The sequence below is a fragment of the Dermochelys coriacea genome, chromosome 3, assembly GCF_009764565.3.
Source record: "Dermochelys coriacea isolate rDerCor1 chromosome 3, rDerCor1.pri.v4, whole genome shotgun sequence".
Taxonomy (NCBI): domain Eukaryota; kingdom Metazoa; phylum Chordata; order Testudines; family Dermochelyidae; genus Dermochelys; species Dermochelys coriacea.
In genome coordinates, this window is record NC_050070.1 from 195560236 (window position 1) to 195586905 (window position 26670).

Sequence of the window (26670 nt, forward strand, 5' to 3'; positions counted from 1 at the left end):
ATACGAAATCTGTGCCAGCCTGATGGTCCATGTTGGAAAAGGCTGAACTCTCTACCCCTTCGTCCCTGAGCTGGGGAAGAACTGGCTCATGCAGTCTCCCTGCATAAAAAGGCAGCCTTCCTAATGTATGAACTCACACTGCCAGCTCGCTAAGGAGCGTCATTGATTTGGAGCCTAAAGGAACAGCTGTTTGGGTCCTCCCTCTCCACCCCTTTCCCTCCTCCTCAGCCAAGGGAGGAGGACAGTTGCCAGAGCAGACTCCAGATGGGTGGAGATGGAGAAAACTAGAGAAAAGGAGGGAAAGCTGAACACTTAAGTGCACGAAAGCAGCTAGGCAACTGCTTACTTTGCCACTGTCAGAGCCAGTCACAAGGAAAGTTTAACAACTTACAATATTCCTGACAGCTGCGTGATGCCACTGGCAGTTAGACCACCAGCTCCGTGTAGACTTTTGACTTACTTCAGGGTTAACTGAGCAACAGAAGAATTTAGTGTTCAGTAATGCACAATAATTTCACATACTACAATATTGGAGCCTCACAAACTATATGGAAATAGAACTGTCTTGCGCAAACTGGGACAAGTCATATCAGGCCCTTGGATATGGACAAAACATCTGAAATAAGGTTTTTCTGGGTGAGTTTAAAGAAAAGAAACTCTTGTTTCCATTCTGGTTCTACAAACAGCCACGTTTGTGTTTGTACTTAGAATCAATGCTGCCTAAGAGCCAAACTGTGTCCAGTGATCACCTTGGAAATACACAGAACCAGCCTTTGCAGTTTTGAATGGGGCTCAAACAATCCCCCCCAGCTTCCCTCCTCTAAACGCCCGTCAAACATGATCACAGGCTAGGCCGAGAGTGTGGGGAGGACTCGGGGAGAGGGTTCTGTGGGGCTAACCACACTAACTCACTTTATATCAAAAAGTGGGTGTTAGGAGTATAACCCAGCCTTCTCCTATGAGAGCAGCCGAGTCCAGCCGCTTGCGTCCATTACACAACTGCCAGTGTTTACAAGGGATGATTCCCGAACTAAGATTGGGCCATTACAGGGTACAGGGACGTTCTGGTGAATTTTAGAGATTTACAAACCTTCATCACAGCACCACGTCTCAGGGGGACACTCAGGCAGAAGATTAAGAAGCTCAGCTGAAGGCCAGTGAGAGTCAGTGGTAGTGCTACAGTTACAATGCATGAGGTCTCTTGCTTTCAGTCCTGTTATTATTTGTATTACTGAAGTACCTAGGAGCCCCGGTTACGGACCAGGACCCCATTGTGCTAGGCACTGTACAAACCCAGAACACAGACAGCCCAGCATCAGACTTCTACTCATACCACTGAGTGGGCCACAGAGGAGTCAGTTGGGTGGGAGCTTTGTGACAACACTAATGTCGTGAGCAGCCATGGGAGCAACCCTATGCCCCGCAGCCAGAAATCAGTCTGCTGTCGCTATGGCAAAGGGACCTGGGGCCATGGTCTCTGTGGTGCTGAGGCCAGCCCTGGGTGGTAGTGGTGGGGACTGCAAATAACTCATGATCTTTAGGAGGGGAGAAAGAAAATGGAGGTCCCTAAAAGCAGGAAGTACTGACAAGTACAGGCTTCACCAGCCAGATAGGGGAGCAAAGCAGTCTCCAGCCCATTCATGTTCCTGTCCTCCTAGATTAGGAAGGACTGTTTATTAGGCCAAGAGAACGTTTGTTGGCTATGTCTTCTGCAGATAGCTGTGCCTGCAGTGGTACAGAAAGGGGGTTGCCTTGCTTAAGAAAAATCCAGCATTCATTGCAGACTCCCTCTTTCACTTGGGTTTGTGCCACAATGAAGGGAGCTGAACATGATTGCACTGAAGCATTTGGTTTCAGAGTAGCAGCCGTGTTAGTCTGTATTCGCAAAAAGAAAAGGAGTACTTGTGGCACCTTAGAGACTAACAAATTTTGTGGCACCTTAGAGATTTCATGAAATTTCAAATTTGTTAGTCTCTAAGGTGCCACAAGTACTCCTTTTCTTGAAGCATTTGGGTGTCTGATGCATTGTGAAACTTCTGTCTATGTGTGGGACTTAAATACTACACAACTCTTCCCAGGTACTAGCCACCTGAGCAACTGGAGCTCAGTTATAAAGAGTCAGGTGCAACCAAATGAGCCTGCTTTTCACCAATTGTGTAATACCTTCCAATTACTAGTCTAAAGAGCTTAAGGCTCAGGGGAGTTTCAGCACTGGCTGCTTACATCCTGCCATTTAGAAGATTAAAGCTGTCTTGAAAGCCACACCTGGCCTTGGTAACAGGGCTGGCTGCAGTTCTCAGTGTCTGAGAGAAGCAAACACCGAGCCAGCATTTTGTCCCTTAGCGCTTTAAGAGTGAATTGGTCACATTTCACTGGACAGGCTGAGACAAAGGCACAGACAACACATCATTCAGCATACCTGCTAAACTGCACTGAAATCAGCCCTTCCACACTGTATTCCCACTCCTCCTTCATGATTTAAAAATCCTAGCACTTTGATAACATCCAGACTACAATTACAGCCATGGTGGAGAACCCACTTTCATCAAGGAGGGGTTCAGACCATGCTATAATATGCTCTGATTTTGCTTGCAAGGACCAGACCAAACCATGTTATAACCATAAGGGCAATAGCATGGTTAAAAGACACAGGCATATCCAAACTAGGTTATAGCATGGTTAGAACACATCCATGTCAAATGTGTTCCTTACCCTAGTTGTAACTGAGCAGACAAGGCTAACGGTTTGTACATATATTCTCCTTATTCAATAATGCTGGTGATGAAGGTGCAGGGTTGAGGGAAGAATCAGAACAGACAGCTCCAGGTCATAACTACTGTGAAAGCTAATTGACAGTGAAATTTTGATTCCTCTGTTTTGCTTTGTAAAGTGGGTTAGAATTCATTTGAAACCACAGGATCATATAAACTATGTATTACATGCCCAAAACTATATTGAAAAGAACATTAAGACAAGCCCTCAAGTTAGGAAATGCCAGAAACAAGGTTGCCTGTACAACCATAATTCAGCCCTGTTATGTGTATACATGATGATACAGTTTAATTACATGATCACACTGTTATTCTGTATTTTTTAATCTTCCACATTCAATATTTGGCCCTAGATCTTACTTAACACATGCCATCCAAACCCTGCACTACATACAGAATTATTTCCTCCCACGCATTTCTAAGGTGATATCACCAGACTGTCTTAGAGCTTCATAAATGAATGAACTCATCTTCACAATACCATCTTACTTCATAGGGGTGTTGGCCCCCATTTTGCAGCTGAGAACCGAGATGCAAGATTAAGGCTGAAAGCATCCACTAATTTTGGGTGCTCAACTTCTGATTTTCAAGAGTACTTCGCAACCCATAAAGAGCTCCCAATGACTCCGTGAGTGCTCAGCGCTTCTACAAGTCTGTCCCAGGTGTCTCATGTTGGGCACTCAACAAAGGAACACACAGATGGTGGCCACCCGTGAAAAGTTTGGTTCAAGTGACCGTCCCAGCATCACACAGGATGTGGTAGAGGCAGGGATAGAATCCGGTTCTCCAGGGCAGCATTCAACTGCCTTAAGCAGGAGACCGTCCTTTCTCTTCCTGCCACCCCCTCCCCCTGACACATTCACTACACACCTTCCAACACTTCTGCAACTAATGAAGCAGGTGTGCTACAGTCTCCTTCACAACACAACCTTGAATCATTCCCAAAGCACAGTCCATCCTGTGCACTGAATGAGACAGGAGTCCTGTAGGAAAAAAATAGTATATGATCATGTCACTAAAAACTGTATTATAATGCATTTGCACAAGGGGATCAAATTAACATTGCGCAGGCAATCTTAATTCTGGCTTTTCCAGCTTCTGATTGCTTGACTTCCAAACTTCACATTTTTGAATGTGTTTTTTTTAATGTGATTTTCAAAGAATTAAAGAAATGGGAACAAAAAGATTCTAATCATGTGGAACCATATTAATCCCCAACTTGGATCATCAGTGGAGTTCCGTCCTTTAGATTTGCAGCTCAGACGTCTGCTACTTTAGCCAGTGGAGTAAGGGGTAGCCGTATTAGGCTCGATATGGTGGTTATCTGTGTGGACTCCTTTGCCAGTGGGTTTCACATCTCTTTACTGACAGGAGAGGGCGGCTCTGGAGGGGAACGTGCTCTAGTGGTTCTAGCCCTTCTGCCTGTCTGCTCCCATCCAGCTCCTGTCCCCCTATCCCCTGCCCTCCTATCCAGATCCTCCCACCCCCACTACTTATACTCCAGAGTTCTTGCTTCCTCTGCTCCCCACCACCCTTTAGCTCCCGCAGCCCTCGGTCCCTCTATTTGCCTCTTGTTCCTCCCTCCCATTTTCACTCCTTTGCATTCAAAGCAGGCTGTTTTCCCCTCCTCGACCCTGCCTGAGCACAGCAAGGGAGGCCCAGAGCCCAGGAGAGAGTCTCTCTGCTCTCAGTTCCTGTTGCCAGTGTCACAGCAGCCTGTGCCAGCCAGGAGCAGCAATTGCAGGGAAAGTCCTCCTCAGTCCCAGTCTGGCGCATGCTAAGACTCTTCAGAGAATTTAGCTGACAAATGCTAACATGTCTCTACTGAGCATGTGCAGACAGACTTTCAAACACGTACAACTTAGGCAAATGTGGTGGCTTTCTATTGAGATGACAAAAAGGCATATCCCTGACTCCAGGGTGACCACACCCAGACAAATTTCAAGTCATGCTTTGAAGCAGTGGAGGCACTAGAGCATCTCAATGACCTGGGTGTACATTTAAAAAACCCCCCAAACCATGGGCAAAACAACATTTTCCCCTAACCTCATTCCTGGAAACAACTAATCACTTTTGATTACAATTTTCAAAAAATTTCAGTTGGAGACACATCCAGCATAGGAAACTTCAGTCCAAACAGTTAAAGTTGGCAAATTACAAACAGGATCTTGTAATGGAAAGTGTAGGGCAACCTTAACTTTAGGTGGCGCCTGCCAGCTCTGTCTGTAGTTTGCTTGCAACACTCTGCTAGGGGACATTCAGTGCCTGCTTATTCTTGTTTTTGTGTTTCCTTCCAGTTTGATCTGCTCCACTTTTCACATTTGTTTTCCCAAGTACAAGGTCTCTCCCCCACAGCATCTCCATTCCAGACTTATCCTTTTCCTTGACTTTATTTTCAGTTACTTGAAAGTTTAGCTTTTTTTTAATCAATCCACTTAACTGATGTGTAAAACTTGATTTTACGCTTAGTCCCATAATTCCTCCCCTTGGGTTCTGATGACATGGTAGCCACTAAAGAGCTCTACTTAGGCATTTCCAGCCTTGCATTCATATGTTGAAGAAACTCAGAAAACTCTAAACATTTACCCCAAATCAGCTCCAACACAGGCATTGGACCAAAGCTGAGTATTTATATTTGTAAGACTTTTAGAGAAGCCAACAGAAGAAATTCAGTCTCCACCCCCAACCAAAAAAAAACAAACAAACTTGTGCTTAATTTCATGTCTTCTGGGAACATGACTTCAGAGGTAATGGAAGCATTCCAAATGGCCTACACATCTGTGGACTGCGATTTCCAAAGCTACCTCATTTGGACATTCAATTCCCATTAAAATCAATGGGCATATAAGAAGTTCATTAGGCACCTACGGAAACCTCACCAATAGCACTGAAGAGGACTGTCAGACACCTAGGGCTCACCACTGCTTCAGAGGCTGTTGGTTCTTTTACTTACCAGTTTCCCCCTAGCAGGTACTTTTCTAGCCTTCATCACCGTAGCAGCAGATCACTCCTTCCTCCCTCATGAGAGCTGCTGCTCTCAGAACCCCCTGACACAACATAGCTTTAAAGTTTGCAGTGTTTTAAAAACATGTTAGAGAATCACATCACACAGCTCAGAGCTGTACATGGATTAAAATGGTTCTTCCTTCACCTACTCCCCACTAGCGGGAAGGAGGTTCACTTACTTCTGAGGCACATCAAACTGTTGGGTAGGGACTTTGCTGTTTGAGCATAGCTGTAAAGCACAGATGGGTAATGAGAGTCTGCAGGGAAATCTTATTCTTTGAACAGGCTTGATATTGCCATTGATGTTTGTGAAAGAACACTCAAGTGTGGTTTTTTTTTTTTGACACTTTCCCTTTATAGGTTTTTTGTTTTTTTCCCCAAGATGAAATGAAGCCTTTATGCATAGGAGTTCCAGATTTTTGTTCCAAGATGTTTATACCTGATGACAGGTGTTGGTAATCTTAGTTTAAGACTGCTCATTTCTTACAGCAGGGGTTCTCAACCTTTTTCTTTCTGAGCCCCCTCCCCCAAACATGTTATAAAAATTCCACGGTCCACCACTGCCACAACTGTTTTTCTGCATACGAAAGCCAGGGCTGGCATAAAGGGGTAGCAAGCAAGGCAATTGCCAGGGCCCCGCAAAGCTAAGTTGCTCAGGCTTTAGCTTCAGCTCTAGCTCTAGAGAGAAGGGCTCAGTGCCACAGGCTTCAGCCCACATGCTGGGGCTTTAGCTTTCTGCCCTGGGCCCCAGCAAGTCTAACACTAGCCTTGCTTGGCGGACCCCTTGTCACTGGCTTGCGGCCCTGGACCCTGGTTGAGAGAAACGCTGTCTTACAGAACATGCACCCCCCGCCCCCGTTCAGCAGGTGTCTGTTGAAATGATCCTATCACAACCATGGACCATCTACACAACATCCAACCACTAGAGCTGGACTGGGCAAAATTTGGGGGGGGGGGGCGGGAAAGCCAAGAGAAGTCCTTAGAATTTCACACAGAAGGACATAACAGCGTGTCTAATTTTGACTAAAAAAGGGGAGTAGAAAAAGAGCATAATCTTACAGAAAAGGTGTTAGATGGCTGAATGGAACAAGTGTATATTTTTACTTATATTGGCAATTGTAAATGCAGAGGGGTTTATGGACAGTAGCTGCTGGTGAAGAGACCAGTACTCACAGGTTAACTGTGTTGCAGATGGAATAACTGCTGGTGCTCCATAGCTTTACTGACATATGCCAGAGACACAGTCAGTCCCAACTGATAAAGAAATTTGTTTTTGGCTTTGTTTGTTCTGTAAGCTTAAATATCGAGAATATTTGGCAGGCTTGACAGAATTTCCAAACAAACAGGCAAAAGTCCTGCGGTGAAAGGTTTTAAATTGTTGATTATTAGTAACCAGGAAAGCTAAGACACCAATATTAATAAAACACACTGGGACAGATCTGCATTGAATTTATACCAGTGTAATCCCCAAGTAACTCCATTTGCTTCAGCGAGGGACTGTAGTAGAACTGAGATCAGAATCGGACACTGAAAAATCTGTGATACAATTATCAAGCAGTTGAGAAGTATTTTCATATACAAGAACTGCAGTTCCTGAAAGAAAGAGGAAAAATAAGCTACAAAATATAACTTCAGACCTTTTTAAAAAAGAAGTAGTCAGCTTTGCATAAAGGAAATGCTCCTCCAGCAATTAGTGAAATCAGAGAAGCATCTCTGCTTCTCTAGGCAAGACACCCTCAGGGCTCCACACAATTATCACTGTGCAGTATGTATCTGTGCAGTATATATCTAAGTTATGTGCGATTTATGTGAGGTGAACTGTTTTTGCAACTATCTTGTACCTTGACAGTATTCTGCAATGTAAATAAAAAGAGAGACAACCTCCAAAGACACAAAAGGGACAGAATGAGGCAAAAGGGGTTCTGTTTAAGACAAGTGAGCAACTAGACCAACATCTGACATGTGGCTTGGCTTGATCTGCTTTACGCTCATACTCCCACCCCCAATAATACCTTTTGCCCCGGTTGAAACCCCCTAAAATCCTAAACATGAGTTGCTGCATAATTAAATAAGGTGTTGATAGATTCACTTGAAGGTATTTGTGAACTTTCCTTCTGTGAACTCAAAGCTAATCGAGGTAAGTTATTATTGATTTTTCGATGAAACCTTAGATGTTGTGGGAAGTCTGGTATCAGGAATGCAGCAGGTGGCACTGTTCCCTATGAATCAGTACTGAACTACAATGTGCTACGGGGCATGTTGTCCTCTTGTGTCTTACCCAAATGAAAGTTCAGCTCTTTTAGTATCATTGAAGAACCCTGTGGCACTTTTCAGAGTAGGTGTATTAGATTTGGGTTTATGGCCAAACTCCAATTCAGACAATGGGTTTCCAACAAACACATCCTTGCAGTTTCAGCTGGGTATGCACACAAGCACTTCAACTATTAAAACCAAGCAGGCTCTCGAGTGAACGTGGTCCATATTTACAAGCCCCTGTAATATTACCTAACAATGTTTCTGAGAAGATACAAGTGGCCACCATCCAAGTGGCCACCATGAAGTTACAGGCAAGATTTCAATTAGAGAGAATATGCTGTTCATCTCAGTAGGCCCAAAATGGATAAACAGCTGTTTGTGGGCAGGTCTTCTCGATGAAAGTTGCTATATAAAACAAAGCAATCTTCTGAGAAAAATCTATAGACCTGTATACAGTAAAAAAGGACAGCTGTAGGGAAGACTGTCCATTCTACTAGAATGAACCAACGAAAGGATTAATATGAAAGGGAAATGTGGTTTTGTTTTTGTGGCTTGTTTTTAAAGCAAGCAACAAACATCTCAGATACTGACCAATTAAATGGATAAATTTAGATACGCATTTTATACATTTCAGCAATGTAAAATTTCATGCAAAAATCAACTAGCAACCAGGTTTTACATGAAGTTCGGGATTAAAGCATCAGTTACAATAGACATTCCCCTCCCCCATTGTCTCCCTTCCCCTCTTTCTGCCAGAGCCACCAGTCCTGCACTTTGAGCTTGGAAGACAAAACGGGCAGCTGCCACTAGAGGCAATTGTGAGAAGACTGAAGATCAACTTGCAGCTGGCACTCCCACCCCCACCTCTCTCTCTAACAGCTTAGTCCACTAGCCCTCAGCCTAGGATCATGAGTCAGCTCCCAAACATTTTCTCCTCAAACAATAGCTCTAGCTCTCTACTCCAACTATATCACACTAGTCTGGCTCTAATGGACACATTTGTAGTTATAAAAACAAAAGCACTGATTTTCAATACAGCAGTCCACTGTTAGAACTGAATGTTATATTAAGTAAATGTTGCAAAAAACAACAACTTAAAAAACCTCAGAATGAATCAAAATCTAGTACTGAGATGAAGTGTACAGTACAAGACAATGCTACAACGAAGATTATTTGGAAGAAACAATTTAAAGAGGTTTTTCAGGCAATAAAGCAGATGGCTTTCACATCAATCCTTTCAGCTATGCGGGGATGTTGCTTTACATGATGACACTATGCACTGGAGCACTAGTCAGAGAGCAGAGGAGACAGTTTAGGCTTTGCACACTTACTTTACTGCAGCTGTGAGGCTAATAATTAAGCCTTGAGTGGCCATCACAAACTAACTGGAACTTCCACATTACAAGAGGTAGAACTCAGGTGAATTTCTTTCGAACACTTTACAAAATAGGAACATTTAGATCAGCGATTTCCAAACTTTATTGCACCGTGACCCCCTTCTGACAACAAAAGTTACTACCGGAGCCCAGGAGGGTCGCAGGGGGCCAAAGCCCAAGCCCCACCTCCCTGGGTGGGGAGGAGGGGGGACCAAGCCAAAGCCTGAGCCTTACCACCCTTGGTGGTGGTGGTGGAGCGAAGCCAAAGGGCTTCAGCCCTGGGTGGGGGAGCATGTAATCTGAGTCCTGCCGCCCAGGGCTGAAGCCCTCAGGCATCAGTTTAATCCCTGGGCACCAGGAAGTCTAACGCCAGCCCTGGCGACCCAATTATATGGTTGCGATCCACTTTGGGGTCTTGACCCACAGTTTGAGAACTGATGATTTAGATTTAACAGGCTGAATTTTGTGAAGATGTATTCCAGGATTTAGCTATTGGCCAACGACAGCAGAATGAATTTATACGATTATGACCAAAATTTCAGACAGCTGGACAATGAGGCACAGGAAGAAGAGGCACATTTGTTGGAGATTTCTCAGAGCTGAATATTCACTGATGAATCGGTAGTTAATATTGGTACTATAAATAGCTAAGTGAAGACCTGAGATTACATGTTAGACGTGGACAGTTTACATTCCTGGTGGATCTCTCAATTGAAGGATGTGCTAGCTCACTGAGCTCTATCCAATTCCATTGAAATCAATGGGGGCTGGAACAGACAACCTCCCTCCTCTCACCAAAGATATTATTCTTGTAAGAGCTACAACAGGACAATGACATTAAAGGTTTGTGTGTCAGAGAAATTAAGGAAATACGACACTAGCATTTTTAATTGTTGTTCGGAAGTTGGCTGGTATAGTTGGCTTCCCCTACCTGTTCAGCATTGCCAATATACTGTAAAGCGGTCATGCTGTAATCAGACTAACTTGTTTCATGCCACAATGTCCTAACAGAGAGCAAGTTTCTGTCAGAAGAAAATAACTGCCTCAATTCAGAAGCTGGATACAATTAAACCATGCCTCGCTCTTCCTTGTGTAGGTCCCAAGAAAGTGTGTTGTGGGCCTGGTGCAGCCCAGAGGGAAGTTTTATTGTATGCTCTCCTAGTACAGTATATTTAATTGTCCCTTAGCATTATAAAAAACAAGCAAGCATATGTGACAAAGTGCATAAAAAGATATCAGACTATACACATCTTTTAAATTATTTTATTTTGTGTAAGCTAAAAGGAAATTTACACACTTAAATTTCAAAAGACCTTGGGCATGCACATTAACCTTGTTAGAGGTTCTTCTACATAGCTTTATTTTTCCATAGGAATTTCCCCAACATTTACAACCCATAGTTTTTACTGTATATACAGCCTAAACCATAGCAATCTATGATTATGTCATTTTACACTGTGCAAAATCAAACATAGGAATAGTGGTACAACAAAACAAAAACTGTAACAGGTAAATCTCATTGTAAGACATTCATAGTTTTGGTCCTTCTTTTCAAAAATCAAACTGATTAAATGTAGACTGATTCATAATTTAACACAAAAAGGTACTGACAATATACCTTTCAAAAGGCTATATAGTGTTTTAGCCATATTGTTAAAGTTTGAAGAGTTAAAAAACAAATTAAAAAAATTTAGGTTGATCAAACAGAAGAACTGCCTGCTTTAAAGAAACAGCTGAAAACCCCCCACAAAAAAACCCCAAACAAAAAAACCATGTGACCTTTTTCAGTTAAAATGAAATATTTTAATATATGCAGAAAAGAAATAAGACACTTGATACAATCTGAAAACACTGAAAGGGGATTTCACAGAGAGTGAAGATTGGAATTTTTTTTTTAAAATTTTTAAAGTTTTGTAAGAAGGACACCAGTGTATTTCACAAAGACAGAAATGTATACATCCGAGCACAACAAAAAGAATAAATCTCCAAAAAGATTCACCCCCAATTATTTACACTTTTTTCTAATATAAATTTAGATTCCAGTATGTAAATAAATATACATTACTATGTATACCTTTCTAGTGCTGCTTACCAACAAATCATCTGAACTTGAAGTTTTTAATTAAAGCAAGATTGCTTTTTATGACCCGGGGGGGGGGGGGGAATCAATAGAAAGTGTCCAATTCACATCACTTAGTCTACCTTTTCTTGGCAGCGTGTTGAAGGTGTTAACGTGGCTGGGAACATCAACACCTTGGCATGCATGAAAGTTAAGTCAGGAAGGCTAGAAATCACCTTGGCAGCCTCTTCACTAAGATGTTCTTCCTTTTTAGGCTTCCTGTTAAGAAGAGAAAGAGTGCATTAATCCATTACTTGACAATCCTGGAGAAAGAGCCACTGTTTGAGGTAACACCATTTCTGTAAAGAGATACAAATTATATCCTGCCTACTTGCAACATTACCTCACATGGAAGTTTGGCACAGAGCTTCTAAACATTATTGCAATGAAGGAAATTGGTTTCCTACTCAGATGTTAAATTTTTTGCAAGTTCTGAAGCACCATCATGGGATTGTTCACTTTATGTGAGAAATAATTGTAACTTTAGCCATCGGGTAAGATAGCAGGAGTACTATCATTAACATACAGAGAAATCTTTCAGTCCAAATCAGGAACATCTGAAAGGAGGCTTGGAGGCCTGCTAGATGCAATCCAGCTACATAATTAGTGGCTGCATCCAATAGTAACCCAGAATATTTTACCAAGTCCTTTTTCTATAGGACTCTCCATTTTAGCTTGTTTATCTTCAAGTTTAATATACCAGTACGTAAGGAACTATTTTGTCAATTCCCCCCACCCCCATTTTGAGGAAGTAACTGTATAATTGTGAGCAACCAGGCTGTGGATGAAAATGGTGCTACTTCACACAAATGAGGGTGCCTTGAGGAAGTCACTTGACATTTCCACAACAGGTTTCTAAACCTTCTGTGAGGGGACAAGTGAGATGGGTAAACTGATCTTGGGTTCAAACAAATTTCAGAAGAAAAAAGGATATTCAGAATGTTTCTTTTTCAGAGGGGATGGGATTAATTAAAAAAAACCTAACAGCTGATCGCTGCCAATTGTTAAATTCAGATTTAATAGTTGAATTTCGGTTGCAAAATTAAATTAAGACTGGAAACTTCAGGTCCCAGCTGCTCCAAACCAGCCTTCATTCGTGAACCCAGGATTAACCACAATCTAAGGTCCCTTTCTTTTCCTCCACAAGCTCCTGAAGCTTCCTCTCATAGCTACCAGCACCAGGAGCCAGGGAACAGGATAAAGGGAAGGCCTACCAACCCACACCTTACTCTCCACCACATACACCAATCTGGGGCATCAAACTCCAGCAGCCCTAAGTTACTTGCAACGTATGTTGGTTGGATCAGCATGTGCAGCTTCTGTGGCATGCCATAAAAACCCCCAAACACCAGACCACAAGTTATAGCCTCTTCATGTCACCATAATCAATATCTGGATTTGATACTAACTTCCATTTCCATCACAACCCCTTACCTGTAGCTGGCCTACCTCATTTCCCTCTGCCTATGCCTCTTCACATGCCTCTACTTTTCCTCGTCTTTATCCTCATCCTTTTCATATACATCCTCCCACGTCCTTGTCTTCATCTTCTTGCCTCCAAAATTACTTCCACCATCTTTGTTTCCTCGCTTTTGCCACATTATCAATCCCCCCCTTCAAAAAATTGAAACAATCTACAAAATAATGCTAACGCAAAGTGGGTATTATTAAAGCTATTGCATGGCCATGTTACTCCATTTTTTTTTTTTGCACTCTGATGTCCCTTTTTAGTCTCTATCTGTGCTTAAACACCACGAGGCTACTACTTGGGGTGACCTGTTTGCTTGCAAAGTTCCTACCATACTTGGGATGCTGAACCCAAAAACCCACAATCAAATATAACAATGTAGTATGCCGACAGACATTCGTTTGAATAAAAGACTTTCTACCACTTTGTAAAAACTGAATATTTTGAAAAGTCTGCCAGGCAAACAAGTACAAATCTAGAGAAAGACTTACTAGAGTAAACAAAGACATTTCCGAGCACTACATGTACCTTGGAGTTTGCAAGATTTTCTGTGAGTTTTCAGCTGTTTTTATTAAATATCTGTAAAACCACTCTACAGTTATAATGAAGTGAGCATTGTTCTCTTACATGTGAAGACTAAAAAATTTTTACATTTCTGTTCAGTGCTTTCAGACCATTGAGATAAATTTTCAAAAAAAGTTACTGTATTTCCAAGAAGATGCTAGATTGTCAGTCCTGCTATATATAGTACTGTTAAACAGTGAAGCTGAAATCAGATAAACCAAGACAGCTCTGAGGTTTAGGGCTCCCCCTAATGGTTTGCAGTTGAAATTTCATCAGTCACTAAAAGAAATGGAGGTTTCAGAGTATTCGCAAAAAGAAATGGAGTACTTGTGGCACCTTAGAGACTAACAAATTTATTTGAGCATAAGCTTTCGTGAGCTGTAGCTTATGCTCAAATAAATGTGTTAGTCTCCAAGGTGCCACAAGTCCTCCTTTTCTTTTTGCAAATACAGACTAACCCGGCTGCTACTCTGATCACTACTACTGTCACTATAAGTCAGTGGTGGGCAACCTGTGGCCCGTCAGGGTAATACACTGGTAGGCCACGAGACAGTTTGTTTACATTTGCACAGCTGCCTGCAGCTCCCAGTGGCTGTGGTTCGCCATTCCCGGCCAATGGGAGCTGCGGGTAGTGGCGGCCAGCACATCCCTGCGGTCTCCGCTGCTTCCTGCAGCTCCCACTGGCCAGGAACGGCGAACTGCAGCTATTGGGAGCTGTAGGCAGCCGTGCAAATGTAAACAAGCTGTCTGGCAGCCTGCCAGCGGATTACCCTGACGGGCCGCAAGTTGCCCACCACTGCTGTAAGTTCTTTTTGAAGATCAGCTTCTGGTATTTTCACACTGTGGGGAAACAGTAAAAACATTATTCCACAGACTCAGAAAAACACTCTGTAGCGAGTGCTTTCAACATCTAGCATTTGGTGTTTAAAAAACGACCTAGTCTAAACATCATAATCATAAAGTATTAAACTACAATACCATTCATATCATAGCATAATTCTACAATAAATGTCATTAAGTGGAAGCACAGAATAAAAGTTCTTTTCTTTGCAAATAATATAAATTAGTAGAAAAAGTTATTCAGAACGTGGCTTACTTAGTGTTACTGCCTTTTTAAATTTAATATGTTTAACACAGTACTTCTCAAGCTTACTTGATCGGGCCCCCTTTTGCGTCTGTGGTCGTTTACGCTTCCCCTCAAGTACATAGACCACTACCACCCAGCTCTGAAGGCAGAGCAGAGCAGCAGCAGCAGCTGGCTGGATGCCCAGCTCTGAAGGCAGCACACACCAGAAGCAGCAAGAAGTAAGGTGGCAATGTGAAAAGTTATGTGTCATCACTTTTCACAGCAGACTTGCACCCCATTGCCACCCTTACTTCTGCACTGCTGCTGCCACCCTGGGGCTGCCAGCTGGAACCCAGGCTGCATCTTGGTGAGGGACTGGAGTGGGAGGGGGAGGAGAGACTGAGCTGTCTCCTGGTGAGGGATTGGGTAGAGGGAAGTCCAAGCCTCCTCCCAGTGAGGGGATTGGGGGTAGTGAGGAGATCCTGAGCCAGGGTGATGGGGTTTTGGCTGTCCCCTTTATCCCCGCTCTTGAGTGTGCATGGCCCTTCTGCATAAGCCCCAGCCATCTGGGGCTGACAGATAGAGCTCTTAAAAAAACAAAAACCAAAAACAAACAAAAAAAAACCACGTCAGCATACAGCTCACGCATCCCTTGACCATTCCTGTGCCTCCCTTGGGAGGGCCCCCCATAGTTTGAGAACCGCTGGTTTAATTTGAATTTTAGATAGGAACGGGATATCTCTGGACGGAGCTAGGATACACAATCACTGAATAAGCCGTGAACTAGTTCTTATGAATAAGGACTGCTTGTTCTGCTCTAATGTGATACACAAGTCTTCAGGGATACATATGTAATCGAAAGGTTCTGATTTAGGTTGTGCATAAAGAAAAAGCAATGTCCATGAAGCACATACATACCATGAAGTACATGCTTATTCCTAAATACACCGCTTTTGGCAGTTGCCGTGGAGTGTTCCACAGATAAAGCTGGTTTTTAATGTGCAGTTTGTCCCCTTGCACCCACTTCTCTTGCTTGACAACTTTGCTAGCTAGAAAGCAAGTACAACTCTCCATATTATGGATTAACTAGAGTAAACACAACAAAAATGAGCTTCTCCCACAATGACCTGTTAGAGCTGACTCCTCTAAATCAATGTGAAACCTAACTAGTAAGTGCTATAGTTAAGTTTCTGTCAGGACTCACTTCATCCTCTCATTTTTAGCAGCTAATGATTTTCCTGAGAGATTCTCCTTTTCTGATCCAGCCATGTTTGGTATCTTTACAAATAATTAAATTCTGATAGAGAAAATTAATATGCACACACTAACTCATTTTAATGAGTCTCCTGATTTGATTACATCATCATCAAAATAGGGGAAAATCAGTGATGAAGTTGTGATGTGGACTAGTCTTCATTAATGCATTTACTAACATAAAATGTGTTTCATTCAAGGACTTGGAATCTAAAGGCACGGCCATTCATTTCTCAGCCACTGACCAATCCTTAATTTTCAAAATTCTTAACTGGTCGCCATGATTTACCTTGTAGATGTGCTTGCCTTCTCTACTGTGGACATGAGCCTTGCGAATGCATCAGTCACTTTGCTGCTTGCATTGGAGGTTTCCAGTTTTGAAGTTGTCAACTCATACAACTCTGGATCCACACCTTATAGTATAAAATAATAATCAGTGATGGTTGGATGCAAATACGTCATAATTAGTCAGATCAAGATGTTAAAGGCTTCATTTTCTGTAAACATCTGAGTAATTTAAAAATGTTAACAAAATACTGTAAGAAAACATGACAGAACTTGTCAATGTTTCCAAACCTCTCACCCCCTTTCAGTGGCTTACAACTGCACTAGAAAAATGTATATACAAGTGGACTTACATTTGGCATAAAAGGTCTCGACCTGTGGGCAACCAACATTAAGATTTGGTTTGCGCATTAGAGTGCATCTTGCACAGCTAACATTTTTATAAGTGTAATATTTAACATTTATTCATTTTCACTCAACTAGTTTTTATTAAAAAATAATTTAACAATTGATTGATTGGAACATATCATTTTAGCGACCATTTAGAAGTAGAAAAAAATACAAAATTGAGTTTTAAAAATGAATGTTTCATAGTGACAATAAATCAGTGGGCTTCAAATAAGATATTACGTAGTGTATTGCACAAACATTAAAACACATGATACCATATTAAGTAATAAGAGCTTGGCTGAAAATTGATGAAAGTGAGGAAGATCAATCATTCTTAACTCTACTTCACTGGATCTACAGTACAAACCGTAAAGTAGCATAGATTTATAATTATACCTAAATACTTGACCCATTGTATTTTCTCCTCTCTCTCACGTTTACAGCGCACCAATTATTGAAGTAACTGGATTCTTCAGTCTTAATTTTACAGCTTTTATCATCTTAAGCCACATCTGTTTTGACATTGTCCCTTGAATGAATTTTAGATTCTAATAGCAAACCATTAATCCGAAAGAATAAAAATACAAACAAACCTATGAAATGCAGTAACAAAATACAAAAAAACCCAGCACAGGCTTGGGCAAAAAACAGTGCTCACTTTACATTTATTTTTTATTACAAATATTTGCACTGTAAAAAAAAAATAATTTTTCAATTCACCTCATACAAGTACTGTAGTGCAATCTCTATCATGAAAGTTGAACTTACAAATGTAGAATTATGTACAAAAAAACCCTGCATTCAAAAACAAAAACAGTGTAAAACTTTATAGCCTACAATCCACTCAGTCCTACTTCTTGGTCAGCCAATCACTCAGACAAACAAGGCTGGTTACAATTTGCAGGAAATAATGCTGCCTGCTTCTTGTTTACAATGTCACCTGAAAGCGAGAACAGGCGTTCGCATGGCACTGTTGTAGCTGGCACTGCAAGATATTTACATGCCAGATGCGCTAAAGATTCATATGTCCCTTCATACTTCAACCACCATTCCAGAGGACATGCTTCCATGCTGATGATGGGTTCTGCTTGATAACGATCCAAAGCAGTGTGGACTGACGAATGTTCATTTTCATCATTTGAGTCAGATGCCACCAGCAGAAGGTTGATTTTCTGTTTGGGTTCTGTAGCTTCTGCATTGGAATGTTGCTCTTTTAAGACTTCTAAAAGCATGCTCCCACCACGTCTCTCTCAGATTTTGAACAGCACTTCAGATTCTTAAACCTTGTGTCAAGTGCTGTAGCTATATTTAGAAATCTCACATCGATAGCTTCTTTGCGTTTTGTCAAATCTGCTGTGAAAGTGTTCTTAAAATGAACATGTGCTGGGTCATCATTCACAACTGCTATAACATGAAATATATGCAGAATGCGGGTAAAACAGAGCAGGAGACATACAATTCTCCCCCAAGGAGTACAATCACAAATTTAATTGATGCATTATTTTTTTAACGAGCATCATCAGCATGGAAGCATGTCCTTTGCAATGGCGGCCAAAGCATAAAGGGGCATACGAATATTTAGCATATCTGGCATGTAAATACCTTGCAGTGCTGGCTACAAAAGTGCCCTGCAAAATGCCTGTTCTCACTTTCAGGTGACATTGTAAATAAGAAGCAGGCAGCATTATCTCCGGTCAATGTTCACAAACTTGTTTGTCTTAGCGATTGGCAGAACAAGAAGTAGGACTGAGTGGATGTGCAGGCTCTAAAATTTTACACTCTTGTTTTTGAGTGCAGTTATCTAACCAGAAAAAAAATCTGCATTTGTAAGTTTCTCTTTCACAATAAAGAGATTGCACTTCAGTACTTATATGAGGTGAACTGAAAAAATACTATTTATTTTGTTTATCATTTTTACAGTGCATATATCTGTAATAAAAAAATATAAAGTGAGCACTGTGCACTTTGTATTCTGTGTTGTAATTGAAATCAATATTGAAAATGTAGAAACACCCAAAAATATCTAATAAATTTCAATTGGTATTCTATTGTTATAAGTGCGATTAACCGCGATTAATGTTTTTAATTGCGATTAATTTTTGTTAATTGCATGAGTTAACTGTGATTAACTGACAACTAGAAATGATCTAAAAATATTAACTGTTATAAACTGATTGCAATGTTAGATATTAGCTAATGTCTGGGCATTGTTTAGAAATGCTCTACACACATACCAAACTTCAAAATCTCACCAGTTAAAACCCAGCTATGCCTGTTACTCCTCCAATTCCATTTTGTAACTAACAGCCATAACCTCGGTGCAAGTGGATGAGATTAACTGCCCTCAATTGCATTTTGTATAAGCTCCTCACTGCTGGGTCATTAATGCCCAGGAAGTGGCTGGCATATCAATCACTGGAATAAACTAAACAGTCTTGAGATGTGCTTAATAAATTAAACTGATGACAAAGTAATTAAAACTGATAATCCCTTGGTTAAACCAAAGAGGGGGGTGGAGGGAAGTGTTTGCCTTTGATACTTGTTCACTAGAAAGAAACTAGTCAACATGTACTTGTTTTTCCAAATTCTCATAAAGTGAGGTCTTAGCCAGATTTACATACAACATGGGAAAATGCGCCAAGTTTGAGACCAGTATACCATGCATTTTAAACAGTATCAGATGTTTACAGAACTCGGAAATGATCAGAAAACACTCAACTCCATTGAATGTCCACTTCTAGTAGGGGGAGTGACTTGCAAAAGCTTTTGAGATCCCATTAAGGTGTAAACAGTAAAGCTACAATTTTTTTAAAAAAAATGTGATCAGAGCGAGCCCTTTGGTATGCAGCTCTGTGACATATATAGAAGGTTGCAACTAACAAGTTATATCATTTATCAACTAACACAACTTAAGTATTATTGCATTCACTTGCATCAGAGTACAATTTTTGAAGTTATTGTTCAAATGATTGTGCTACTTGGTAGCTCCTACTGAATTATGTGTTTGCATAGTGCAATGAAGAAAAGTGCTGTATATACAACATAACAGATGTATAAATTAGACATGGTAGTCCCCTTAATTTATTGTTAACATTCACTTTATCGATAAAGTTATTTTGGATCCAGATATGACAACACTGAGGGGAGTCTAGGCAATATTTAATCACCAAAAGGTGCTGAAGTAATCTTTGACTGCTGACGTCAGTTTTGTTTTTTTTTAAACAAATAATTGGCTACTTGTCTCAAAAATAAGTCAAAGTGATTTTTTTAAATAAAAACTTGCATCTTCTATATTCCTTTTAAATGATCAGAGAATGGTTGTGGGCAGCACTACAAAACCTTAATGAGATTATTTGAGAAACATTAGCCAACCAAATTCTACATACAGCTCCTAAACAAAGTTAAACACAAAACATACACAGAGCTGTAAGCTAGGAAACAAATGACTTTCCCAGAAACAAGTCAGGAAACTACTGCAGGCAATGGCAATATAGCATACCAGGAAAGGTGGCAATACCTGCAGTTGGATGATACATTTGTAAACAAAGAAAACAACCAAAACCCATAAAGCAATAAAATGCCACCAAAGCATCACTGTAGTAATCACTTCAAGTGTCCACAACAGCAGGACAATGAGAATGTATATTACCATTCATCTTATAAAATATCTACTGGTGATATTCATGGATTTAATTGATGGATTTAAATTTAGCTATTATAAAAATCTCTCTGAAGGAATTATGCAAATGTCATAGCATGCCCTAAACTTCTCTATTTTGGCTCCCAGCACCTTTATGGCAAACCCATTATCACATTATTCCAACACCTCTGCACAATGCTTATATTATTTGGCTCCTGGAGAGGGAGTTGGAGTGAATTTGAGTGCAATTAAGAGTAAAGTTAAAAACCAAATAATTCAGAACTGAGGGAAGTTGTTCCTTAATTTAAAGTGAAATACAGCAATGGTCATAAAATGAAGAAATAAATGCATTTTGCAGGAATTTAAGTATAAATTTCAAGCATAAAAAACTTAAAATCCTAGACATAGGTTTTCACAAGCTCACAAAAATATTTAAAGCATGTCAAAACCACATTAAAGAAAATGTAACCATGATACAAATATGAATTCAATTGTTTTCCCATTTTATTCAAAGTAGAAAGTGACACATACTTTTGTTCCTTATCAAGAGAATGAACCATAGAGCATGGCTGAAATTGCTTTTCTTTTACAGTCAATGGTCTAATATTTGTTGAGCTTTCAGTGTCCTAGAAACATGGAACTGCTTGTTTTCAACTACGAATATTAAAAATACTTATTTTATCATGGCATTATTACTAACCACCAAAGAACAAAATTACAATTTTTAGATAGCCACATGTTAGCTATGCCCAATCTCTCAATACTTAAATATATAGTTCACACATTCAGCAAGTTACTATATATACACATACCTATATTAATTTCAATAATCAACTGTATTGTAATAGTCTTGTTTGAAAAGAGGGAAGGCTTCTCACCTTTTTATACTATACAGTATTTGTATTTTGTTCTAACTGCTTTACATTAATTATTCTGACAAGCTAGCTTTCAAAATTTGTCATTTGAAACAGATGGGAAAGTTTTACATATCTGATATTTAGGAATGCAAGAGCCATTCACTCCTTAAATGTGCATTAGTATAGAGCTGACAGTACCTTTTTAATACTTAGCACTTAATACAAATGTCAGAAAATAGCATACAGATTTAAAAAAAGTACTAGAAAGACATTTTTGAGAAATACAGTATAGAAGATCCTTGTTTATAGGAAAGTCAAGTGATGTGCTCATGCTTTTAGTAAATTGTTTAAGACTGTATTTGTGGTTTTAACACTCTGCTGACCTGGCATTGTGGTCGTGCTGCTAGAGCTACTGTCATCCACGGGCCCAAAGAAATCAAGGTTCAGAAGAGTGGAACCTCCACTAGCTTGAAATTCAGTGACCATGTTGGTAGGCAGCCATATAGAAGGTAAGCCAAGGGAGGGGTTTATGTGTAAAAAGGGGTAAGACACACACTTGAACATGCAAGTTATAATTAGTACTCATTACACAATTTAAAAATTGACATAAAACAAGGCTTACAATATTAGTTTGTAATTTCTAAAGAGGTTAACAACTTAATTCAATGTACATTTTCTCATGTACAGTGCAGCAAATAATTCAACACTAGTAACTTTATAAGTAGAAAGAAATATAGATTTATTTCAGTCTAAAAATGGAGTAGAACCAGCAAGAGACATCTGCCCAATTAAAGGGAAACAATTCTTAGGCCAATCTGTAGGAGGAGTTGAATGGTTGTAAATGTCAAAGAAAACAAACCATCCTTCTAGCATGAAGATGTAACTGACCTTCCAATTAAAGCACAGGATTGAAAACTGGACAAGCTGTATTAGCTAGTTTTAGGTTATGAACTGTTAATATCAGCTTAAAACAATGTAAATACATCATAATGAATGCCACGATTACATCCAGCTTCTGAGTGGTAAGTTATACTGTTCCCCTTTAACACTGAAGCAGAAATCAAACAGGATACATTTTGAAGAAGTTGCTTGTTAAAAGAAAGCAGGATGATTTGACTGAAGTAATAAGACACCGGACAACAGCAAAAGGGCCCATCCAGGCTTTCCTTCATCACCATGGTACTGATATCCAAGCTGTTACTTTCCACAGATCCTGGGAACAACACTACTAGATAGCACTGGTGTAGTAACAGATGTAATTTATTTTAGCTCATTTTTTAGCAACTCGTGCATTAGGAAATAATTGTTGCTAGCAGAAACCTCATGTTCTTTACAGGTTTCTAACATGCCACCCAACAAGTTTATTAAAACTTGTTACTTTTCCTTCTCCTCCAGCTTACATTTAAGGCACACGGTTAGTGTGACAACTCACTTCCCCATTAAAAAAAAATTATATAAAATTCTTTTACGTGAATTTTTACCTATGTAGACAACTATGTTTGTTAAAGTATGTAGCTACCTCTTTAATAATTGAACATATTTAGATTGAGTTTAAGCAAAAGTGATTACACATTAAAGTTATACATTTTCCATTTTAATATATAAAATACTTGTAATCTGAAAGCTTCCAGGTCAAGAAATATCTTTTGCAAACAGTTTTTGGTTAAACAATTGTGCTTTGAAGTAGCCACTATACACTTAATTTGGCCATTCATAAGGAAGTCTAAACAGATGATAATTGTGCACTGGGAAAAATACATGTTTAAAAGTAAAACATGTCAATCCAAAATCCTTAACTATTCAGATCTTCATTATAATCTGAAAATATATAATGAGGTATTAATATTGCCACTGTGTGTTCAGCATAAATGCAGGAAAATAAAATATTACTTAGTTCTTAGTGTTTTAACATTATAGATTGCTTTATTTGTGGCAGATCTAACCAGAAAGAAAGCCTGAATTTCCAAAGTTAAGAGTAAGAAATAATATATATTAGAAAAAAAAAATCAGCAGAGAGATGTTTGTCTGAACTTTGTAGCTTTCTTAACTCTAGCTCTGGTGCTAGAGGCTCTACGGAGAGACGTACCATCTAAAGGGTTAGTAAGGCCACTGCTACTCCAGTCAAACTGGACAGGTGGTAGAGATTCCTAGAGTTGAAAAGTCAGAAATCAGATTTTATAGTCAGTTCAGGTTATAACAATGTAAAACGTTTCACACAAATATTTTTTTGCACCTAAATATTAAGGGGACAATTGAATATAAAATAAATATTTTTACCTTCAGATATTGTGAGCTGCAAATTTTCTTAATATACTCATAAAAAAATCTGAAGTCTATCTCAAAGTCTGGTTCAATTATGAAATCAAAACAGATCAGATACCCTCCCTAGCCCCAACAGGTTTTTGTTAAATTAACTAAATTATGGCGACAAAAACAAAAACATTAATACAGCGTTAAAATTTAAGAAATTGCTACTCCAAATGGACACAGTGCAGTCTTTGTGCATGAAAGGTTGTGAACACACAGTTTAGCTTAGGTGGCTCTTTATTTTAAATATGAAGAGTACGTTCTGCACTTTTGTATGCTTTGGCATGATTATATCCAAAAATGAAAGTTATTCACCGTGAAGGAACCCATGTTTCCTTTCTAGAGAGAGGCTCCCCCAAGCACACCTGGGGAGTATACTACACTCTGAAAAGGAAAGACTGCCTACAATGACCCTGTGATATATTATCCTGACCAATAAAGGTGAAGCTAAGTCCCAAACTTTCTATCTGACGACAAAGAGATGGGGTGCCAGAACTTACACACACACACACACACACACACACTCAAAATCCAGGGGCAAGACTCAAAACAGAAAATGTGTCTCCTCCTGGGAGAGTACCTTAGCTTTCCATTTCCTTTTGTTCAATCCTTCTGTACACTTAAGTTAAACAAGATGCAGAGATGACATAGTATGAACAAGTAAGGAGGGGAAAGGAAGGATATAGTCAGCTTCCCGATAACTAGTGGCAACTTGTAGTGTAACTTGTAAATGGTTTGTATTCTGAGGACATCCATAGAAGCAGCATTACAAATACTTGGTATAGGTAGGCCTTGCTTGTTACATTTCTGCTCCCCAGTGAAATTAGCTATTAGAAACAATGGAAAGGATCTGCCTTAACTATGTAAGTTTGGTATTGTATTTTGTTTGTTTCATTATACTTGAGTCAGGAAGAACAATTGTAAATTTTGGTAATCAATATGGAATGTCTTACTGGAGTTAAACTTTATTTGCAGGTTCTTAGATATTAAGACACATTCTGACTATTTCTCTAAGAAGGGGGCTCTTGTTTTAATCAACTATTGCCTCCTTCTCTAAAAGTTGGAACAACTTAATGTTGAAAGGTTATGCAATTTCACAAAGTAGAGGGTCAGAGCCAGCTCCATACAATAAAGGTAAATCTTAAGAAGCCTCTAGCTTCTTGAAAAATATTATTGGAAACCAAAAAATAAGTGAATGGAAGTTCTGTATTTACTTATCGTAAAAGCTTTACTTGGAGAAAATCTTTTCTTCCTAATGCCTTTGCAATGTTTACAGTACTGATAAGTATGCTTTAAGTAGTCCCTCACAATCTGAGGTCTAAGGATTTAATCACATCTCATTTTTATTCACTCTTAGTGAAAATACTAGCATTTGAAAATATTCCAATTAGTAGCAAAGAAAAATAATGGTGCCAATGCAGAACCTGCAGCTGGTACTGTTATGACAGTCATGCCCAGTACGTTATGAGTAACACTATGATTTAATCATGAGTATTTTTAGTAAAAGTCATGGACAGGTAACAGGCAAAAAACAAAAAAAATCATGGCCCCATGACCTGTCCATAACTTTCACTAAAAATACTCATGACAAACTCATTCTTCCATTGAGAGAAATCAGCTCAAATCCAGGCTTTAATCACCAGAGAAAACATGGATTAATGGTTTCCTACCAGTCCCCATTTAGTCACACAATCACCCTAGAAATAGTTTGGAAGTCTCTGTTAAAGTACTTAGATTCAGGACCAGTGTTCCCTCTAATTTTTCCCACCCTCACCACATGATTTTTGTTGTGTGCACCCATATGGAGGTGATGTGTCACATATCACCTCCATATGGGTGCACATAAAATTCACGTGGTGAGGGTGGGGCCAAGGGGTTCAGAATGTCGGAGGGGGTTCTGGGCTGGGGCAGAGAGTTAGGGTGCAGAGGGAGGGGAGAGGAGATGAGGGCTCCGGCTGGAGGAGGTGGGCTCTGGGGTGCAGGCTGCCCTGGAGCTATGGCGAGGAGAGAGGACTCCCCCCAGCTCTCTCCACCTGCAGCACCTGGGCTGGGGGAGGAGGGGCACCTCTCCCTGCTGCAGCAGCTCCAGGGCTGGGGCCACGGGATAGACGCCTCTCCCATAGCCATGACAGGTCCATGCCGGGGCTGGGTCAGGGCTGCGAGAGAGGCACCTCTCCCACGGCTGCGGCAGGTCCAGGCCAACTGGGTTGGGTCCAGGGAAGGAGCACATTTCCCTCAGCCGTGGCAGGTCCTTGGCTGGGCTGGGTTGGGTTGGGTCCGGGGCAGAGGAATCTCTCCCAGCTGCCACCCTGAGCACCTGTGCGCTGCTTAGTAGGCTGCTGCGCAGCGTAGAGGGAACTTAGTTCAGGACTTAGGAGCACTGACAGAGCTGTATGGGTAAGATTATACCAGTGCCTACCTGGACTGAGCATCTTTCACTTTCATGAACACTGAATTTACTCTCATATGTTAGCAAAAAAGTGAGAAAGTATTCTATGAACTCTAAGTGCAAAAATTGGCTCCAACACAGACTGTCCTGCTTTTGGGGAAAAGGAAGTTATTCTGCTGGTTCAGATAGTTACTGAGCAGCAAGCTGCCAAAAATGTATATAACCTGAAGATAAATGTTGGCAACATCTGCAAAGTATCATGAAAGATGACTAGTCTCTGAGATAGTTGCTAAAAATCAAAGGAAAGGGGCTGGAGACAAAAGATTCAGATGCAGTTAAATGAATAGAAATTTCCTGGTGCTCTTGGCCCTAGGATGACTCTAGCAACACTGATCTTTCAAGGTTCTGTACAGGTATCCCAGATGATGAAAACCAATACAAATGTGTAGCAGATGTGGGATTTAATCTCTGCCAGCCTTACAGGCAGAAAATCCTTTGGAAGCCCTTGTGTTTACACCGTTTTCCCAACAGTATGTTTTTACTCTAATGAGAAGTGCCCAACAAAAAGTATGAGAAATCCGATTATAGGGGTAGGCTTTTTTCAGCCTTAGAGTAGGACTGTAGGTTGGGGTTCAAAAGATACAACTGAGTATGTGCAATTGTCAGAGAATTATCCTTAGGTTTGCTAAGGAAGTGAGGAAGAGGAAATAGAAAAACCTAGTTTTATTGTGCAATATTTAGCTTTCTGGTTTAAGAAATGAACAGTTTTTTAATTACCTTCTAGAGCACTATAAATATAGTTTATTGCTGTTTCACTGTGTGGGAGCTTTTTTAATTCAAAAGATACTGTTTAAGATTTACCAAAAGAAAAGGAGTACTTGTGGCACCTTAGAGACTAACAAATTTATTAGAGCATAAGCTT

The 26670-nt window shown here is 40.2% G+C and overlaps 1 protein-coding gene across 15 annotated transcripts in view; it reads right to left on the reverse strand.

Moving 5' to 3' along the window:
- Window positions 1–10658: 10658 nt before the first annotated feature.
- AFTPH (aftiphilin) overlaps window positions 10659–26670 on the reverse strand; it is a 55155-nt gene continuing 39143 nt past the window's right edge. For 8 of the 15 annotated variants that reach the window (XM_038394526.2, XM_038394524.2, XM_038394520.2 and 5 more), the window contains 3 exons: window positions 23139–23199; window positions 16170–16293; window positions 10659–11747 (listed from right to left, as the gene is read on the reverse strand). In XM_038394526.2, coding sequence (XP_038250454.1) covers window positions 11603–11747; window positions 16170–16293; window positions 23139–23199 — 330 coding nt within the window. In that variant the 3' untranslated portion in view covers window positions 10659–11602. Of the gene's footprint in view, window positions 11748–16169; window positions 16294–21435; window positions 21520–23138; window positions 23200–26670 lie in introns of those variants that run through there. The other 7 variants (XM_038394518.2, XM_038394510.2, XM_038394515.2 and 4 more) reach the window with 2 other exon arrangements.